The 6,636-nt window shown below is 60.3% G+C and overlaps 1 protein-coding gene across 1 annotated transcript; it reads left to right on the top strand.

Annotated features, from left to right (window-relative positions):
- Positions 1-594: 594 nt before the first annotated feature.
- Positions 595-6,393, top strand: ATP1B2 (ATPase Na+/K+ transporting subunit beta 2; the record flags this gene model as incomplete). Its single annotated transcript, XM_059837768.1, has 4 exons — positions 595-800; positions 2,260-2,316; positions 5,064-5,162; positions 6,195-6,393. Coding segments are annotated over 4 exons (527 nt in total), but the record flags the coding sequence as incomplete, so codon positions are not given.
- Between the last annotated feature and the right edge of the window lie 243 nt (positions 6,394-6,636).

Here is a 6,636-nt window from a genome sequence, read left to right as displayed (position 1 = left end):
TGGATGACTCTAACCCATACTGGGATGACTCTAACCCATACTGGGATGACTCTAACCCATACTGGGATGCACTGGGAAGCCCCCAGCCCTCCCTGTCCCCTCCCCAGCCTACAACGACTCGGTGCAGCTGGCACGGAACGCCCCTAACCCATACTGGGATGTACTGGGATGGCTCTAACCCATACTGGGATGCACTGGGAAGCCCCCAGTCCATACTGGGAAGCCCCCAGCCCTCCCTGTGCCCCTCCCCAGCCTACAACGACTCGGTGCAGCTGGCGCGGAACGCCCCTAACCCATACTGGGATGTACTGGGCTGACTCTAACCCTTACTGGGGTGACTCTAACCCATACTGGGATGGATCTAACCCATACTGGGGTGACTCTAACCCATACTGGGATGACTCTAACCCATACTGGGATGTACTGGGAAGCCCCCAGCCCACCCCTGTGCCCTCCCCAGCCTACAACGACTCGGTGCAGCTGGCGCGGAACGCCCCTAACCCATACTGGGATGGCTCTAACCCATACTGGGATGTACTGGGAAGCCCCCAGTCCATACTGGGAAGCCCCCAGCCCACCCTGTCCCCTCCCCAGCCTACAACGACTCGGTGCAGCTGGCGCGGAACGCGGCCTGCCCGGCCGGGCGCTACAACGAGCAGCCGGACGACGCGGTGCCCAACTACCCGAAGCGCGCCTGCCGCTTCGAGCGCTCCCGCCTCGGGCCCTGCGCCGGCCTCGGGCCCCAGCGCGACTTCGGCTACGGCAGCGGCCGGCCCTGCCTGCTGGTCAAGGTCAACCGGGTGAGGCAGCGGGCCGGGGGCTGGGGGGGATGGGGGGGGATGGGGGGAGTGGGGGACTGGGGGGAGTGGGAGTGTTGGTACTGGGAGGGACTGGGGGGCTGAGGGGACTGGGGGGGAATGGGGGACTGGGAAGGACTGGGATGGGATTGGGAGGGACTGGGAGGGACTGGGGGGACTGGGGGGCTGGGGGGGATTGGGACTGGGGGGAGTGGGATGGGATTGGGGGACTGGGGAGATTGGGACCGGGGGGGAATGGGGGGGACTGGGGGGACTGGGGGGGTCTGTGGGGACTGGGAGTGTTGGTACTGGGAGGGACTGGGGGGCTGAGGGGACTGGGGGGGAATGGGGGGGGAATGGGGGGATTGGGACTGGGGGGGACTGGGGGGGATGGGGGGGAATAGGGGGGAATGGGGGGACTGGGGGGGATGGGGGGGAATAGGGGGGACTGGGGGGACTGGGGGGACTGGGGGGAGTGGGGGACTGGGGGGACTGGGGGGACTGGGGGACTGGGAGGGATTGGGAGGGGGTTGGGGGACTGGGGGGGAATGGTGGGACTGGGAGTGTTGGTACTGGGAGGGACTGGGCGACTGAGGGGACTGGGGGGGAATGGGGGGGACTGGGGGGAGTGGGACTGGGGGGACTGGGAGCACTGGGGGACTGGGAAGGACTGGGATGGGATTGGGAGGGACTGGGAGGGACTGGAGGACTGGGATACTGGGGGGACTGGGGGGGAATGGGGGGAGTGGGGGACTGGGGGGACTGGGAGGGACTGGGAGGGACTGGGGGGAGTGGGGGGACTGGGGGGACGGGGGGGACTGGGGGACTGGGAAGGACTGGGATGGGATTGGGAGGGGATTGGGGGGAGTGGGAGTGTTGGTACTGGGAGCACTGGGAGGGACTGGGAGGGACTGGGAGGGACTGGGAGGGACAGGGGGACTGGGGGGACTGGGGGGAAGTGGGGGGAATGGGGGGAGTGGGACTGGGGGGACTGGGAATGGACTGGGAGGGACTGGGATGGACTGGGATGGGATTGGGAGGGACTGGGAGGGACTGGGGGGCTGGGGGGGAACTGGGACTGGGGGGACTGGGATGGGATTGGGAGGGGATTGGGGGGAGTGGGAATGTTGGTACTGGGAGCACTGGGAGGGACTGGGAGGGACTGGGAGGGACTGGGAGGGACTGGGAGGGACTGGGAGGGACTGGGACAGTGTCCTGGTCCTTACTGGTTTACACCATAATGGTCCATAGTGGTTCATATTGGTCTGAACCGGGTTATACTGGTCCATACTGGTTCATACTGGTCCATCACGGCCCATAATGTTTCATACTGGTCTGTACTGGTTTATACTGGTCCATACTGGTTCATACTGATCGTTACTGATCTGTACTGGTTCGTACTGGTTCATACTGGTCTGTACTGGTCCGTACTGGTTCATACTGGTTTATACTGGTCCCGCAGGTCATCAACTTCTTCCCGGGCAAGAACAAGAGCATCAACATCGTCTGCGCCGCCAAGGTGACGTCACTGTCCCCTCCCGGTGTCACCAACCCCCCCCCCCCGGTGTCACCACCCCCCCCCCCCCGGTGTCACCAACCCCCCCCCTGTGTCCCCAGGTGTCACCTGGATTGTCCCCAAGTCCCCCAGGTGTCCCCAGGTGTCACCTCCCATGTCCCCGTGTCACCTTCAGCGTCCCTCTTGTGTCACCTCCGGTGTCCCCACATGTCACCTCCAGTGTCCCCCTCAGGGTCCTCTCAGGGTCCCCAGTGTCACTTCAGGGTGCCCCCACAGTGTCCCCTTGGTGTGTCCCCAAAAATGTCCCCTCAATGTCCCCAATGTCCCCACTGTCCCCAATGTCCCCAATGTCCCCAAATGTCCCCAGTGTCCCCAAATGTCCCCTCAAGGTCCCCCCAATGTCCCCACTGTCCCCAATGTCCCCAATGTCCCCAAATGTCCCCTCAAGGTCCCCCCAATGTCCCCAAATGTCACAAATGTCCCCAGTGTCCCCAGTGTCCCCAAATATCCCCAATGTCCCCTCAGTGTCACCAAGGTCCCCCCAATGTCCCCAATGTCCCCAAATGTCCCCAACTGTCCCCAGTGTCCCCTCACTGTCTCTTGTCTCTGCCCAGCGGCCCCGGACCAAGGGTGACCTGGTAAGGGTGGGGAGGTCCCAAAATCCCGGAGTTTCACCCCAAATCCCTCTAGGAATCCCAAAATCCCAGAGTTTCACCCCAAAATCCCACTAGGATCCCCAAAATCCCAGAGTTTCACCCCAAAATTCCTCCAGGAATCCCAAAATCCCAGAGTTTCACCCCAAATCCCTCTAGGAATCCCAAAATCCCAGAGTTTCACCCCAAAATCCCTCCAGGAGTCCCAAAATCCCAGAGTTTCACCCCAAGATCCCTCTAGGATCCCCAAAATCCCAGAGTTTCACCCCAAAATCCCTCTAGGAATCCCAAAATCCCAGAGTTTCACCCCAAATCCCTCTAGGAATCCCAAAATCCCAGAGTTTCACCCCAAAATCCCTCTAGGAATCCCAAAATCCCAGAGTTTCACCCCAAATCCCTCTAGGAATCCCAAAATCCCAGAGTTTCACCCCAAAATCCCTCTAGGAATCCCAAAATCCCAGAGTTTCACCCCAAATCCCCCCCGGGCTGGACCCAAATTTTTTTTTTTTTTTTTTTTTTTTTTTTTTTTTTTTTTTTGTTTTTGCGACCCCAAAATTTGCTGATTTCACCCCAAATCCTGCTGGGTGTCCCCAGAGCTTCTGTGTCCCCAAGGTCCCCCAATGTCCCCAATGTCCCCAATGTCCTCAATGTCCCCAATGTCCCCATGTCCCCCTGATGTCCCCAGTGTGTCCCCAATGTCCCCATGTCCTTCTCACTGTCCCCAAATGTCCCCAATGTCCCCAATATCCCCCAATGTCCCCATGTCCCCCCAATGTCCCCAATGTCCCCAATGTCCCCAATGTCCCCTTGTCCCCCCAATGTCCCCAATGTCCCCAATGTCCCCAATGTGTCCCCAATGTCCCCAATGTCCCCAATGTCCCCATGTCCCCCTGAAGTCCCCAGTGTCCCCCAATGTCCCCAGTGTGTCCCCAATGTCCCCAATGTCCCCAATGTCCCCAATGTCCCCAATGTCCCCAAATGTCCCCAATGTCCCCAATATCCCCCAATGTCCTCACTGTCCCCAATGTCCCCGTGTCCCCCCAATGTCCCCATGTCCCTCTCACTGTCCCCAATGTCCCCAATCCCCCCATGTCCCCCCAATGTCCCCAATGTCCCCAATGTCCCCATGTCCCTCTCACTGTCTCTCTCTCGCTGCCCGCGGGGCCCAGGGACACTCGGCCACCACTGTAAGGGACTGGGAGGGACTGGGATGGACTGGGAGGGACTGGGATGGACTGGGAGGGACTGGGAGGGACTGGGATGGACTGGGGGACATTGGGGGGACACTTTAGAGGGACAAACTGGGACGAACTGGGACAAACTGGGACAAACTGGGACAGACTGGGATGGACTGGGACAGACTGGGATGAACTGGGACAGACTGGGATGAACTGGGATGAACTGGGACAGACTGGGACAGACTGGGACGAACTGGGGGAGGAATTTGGAGGCCGATAAAGGGGGGGGGGGGATCCTTGAGGGGTATTTGGGGGAGTCCTGGGGGGTCTTTGGGGTCACTTTTGGGGGTCCCAGGGGGGCTTTGGGGGGGATTTAGGGGGGATTCTTGGGGGGGATTTTGGGGGGGGGTCCTGGGGATATTTGGGGGGGTCATGGGAGAATTTTGGGGGGTCCTGGGGATATTTTGGGGGGTCCCGGGAGAATTTTGGGGGGTCCTGGAAATATTTTGGAGGGTCCCAGGAATATTTTGGGGGGTCCCGGGGTTAATTGAGGGGGGTCCTGGGAATATTTTGGGGGGGGGTCATGGGAGAATTTTGGGGGTCCTGGAAATATTTGGGGGTCCCAGAAATATTTGGGGGGAGGTCTGTGAGTATTTGGGGGTCCCTGGAATAATTGTGGGGGGGGTCCTGGGGCTATTTTGGGGTCCCTTTTGGGGGTCCCGGGGGTCTTTTTTTTGGGGGGGGGTGTCAGGAAGATTTTTAGGATCATTTTTGGGGCTCCTGTTGCACTTTTAGGGTTTTTTTTTTTTGGAGGGGGGGGGGGTTTGGGAGTGGGGGATTTTTTAGGGGGGGGGGTCAGAGGGGGTGTCCCCCCCCACCTCAGGGGACATTTGGGGACCCCCCGTGTCCCCCCCCCCAGCACGAGGAGGACGCGGCCCTGCTGGGCCCCATGCAGCTCTTCCCCCCCAACGGCACCATCGACCTCATGTACTTCCCCTACTACGGGAAACGCGTCCACGTGAGCACCCCAAAAACCCCCAAAATCACCCCAAAATCACCCCAAAACCTGGGACCCCCCCGGTGGGTGGGGGAGACCCTGAAATCCTCCTGGGAGGGGGCTGGGGGGGCGCCTGGGGTCCCCCAGAGGGATTTGGGGGGATTTCCTGGAGGTTTGGGATCCCCCCAAAAGGTTTTGGGGGGATTTTGGGGAGGTTTGGGGTTCCCCAAAGGGATTTTGGGGGGATTTCCTGGAGGTTTGGGATCCCCCCAAAAGGTTTTGGGGGGATTTTGGGGAGGTTTGGGGTTCCCCCAAAGGGATTTGGGGGGATTTCTTGGAGATTTGGGGTTTTTGTTGGAGGTTTGGGGTGTCCCAAAGGGGTTTGGGGGGATTTCCTGGAGATTTGGGATCTCCGCAGGAAGGAATGAGGAGATCCCAAAACTTGGGACTTGTACACCTGAACCCCTGGGAATGGGGATTTTGGGGATCCCCTGTACACCTGTCCCCAGGGAATCAGGATTTTGGGATCACCTGGGCACCCAAATTCCTGGGAATGGGGATTTTGGGATCACCTGGGCACCCAAATTCCTGGGAATTGGGATTTTGGGATCACCTGGGCACCCAAATTCCTGGGAATGGGGATTTTGGGATCACCTGGACACCTGAACCCCTGGAATTGGGATTTTGGGATCACCTGGGCATCCAAATCCTTGGGAAATGGGATTTTGGGATCACCTGGACACGAGAACCCCTGGGAACGGGGATTTTGGGGATCCCCTGTACACCGGTCCCCGGGAATTGGGATTTTGGGATCACCTGGGCACCCAAATTCCTGGGAATGGGGATTTTGGGATCACCTGGGCACCTGAACCCCTGGGAACGGGGATTTTGGGGATCCCCTCTACACCTGCCCAGGGGAATCAGGATTTTGGGATCACCTGGACACCCAAATTCCTGGGAACGGGGATTTTGGGGATCCCCTCTACACCTGTCCCCGGGGAATCAGGATTTTGGGGACCCCCCCAAACCCCCCACCCCGTAACCCCCCCCCAGGTGAACTACACGCAGCCGGTGGTGGCCGTGCAGTTCTCCAACGCCACGGCCAACGTGGACCACCACGTGGAGTGCCGCCTCAACGCCGCCGGCCTCCGCACCGACGACGAGCGCGACAAATTCGCCGGGCGCGTGGCCTTCCGCCTCCGCATCAACCGCGACTGACCCCGCCCGGAGCCCCCCGTAGCCCCCCGGCTCCTCCCCCGCCGCCGCCGCCGCCCCCAGCTCGGGTCTAATCGCCCGCCCCGCCCCCGTCGGGATGCTCCTAATCCGAGGATAATAAATGTACATAGATATTTTTTATATGAGAAATCTATTAAACGGTGCAGTAGGGCCCTGGCTCGTCCCCTCCCGCCTCGCTCGTGGCCCAAAATGTTTGTGGTTTGTGCTCGGAATTTGGGGTTTGGGGGGTTTGGGGAGGTTTTGGGGGTTTTGGGGGAGT

Source organism: Haemorhous mexicanus, unplaced genomic scaffold, assembly GCF_027477595.1.
Source record: "Haemorhous mexicanus isolate bHaeMex1 unplaced genomic scaffold, bHaeMex1.pri scaffold_235_ctg1, whole genome shotgun sequence".
NCBI lineage: Eukaryota > Metazoa > Chordata > Aves > Passeriformes > Fringillidae > Haemorhous > Haemorhous mexicanus.
This window is presented reverse-complemented; position numbering and strand designations above follow the sequence as displayed.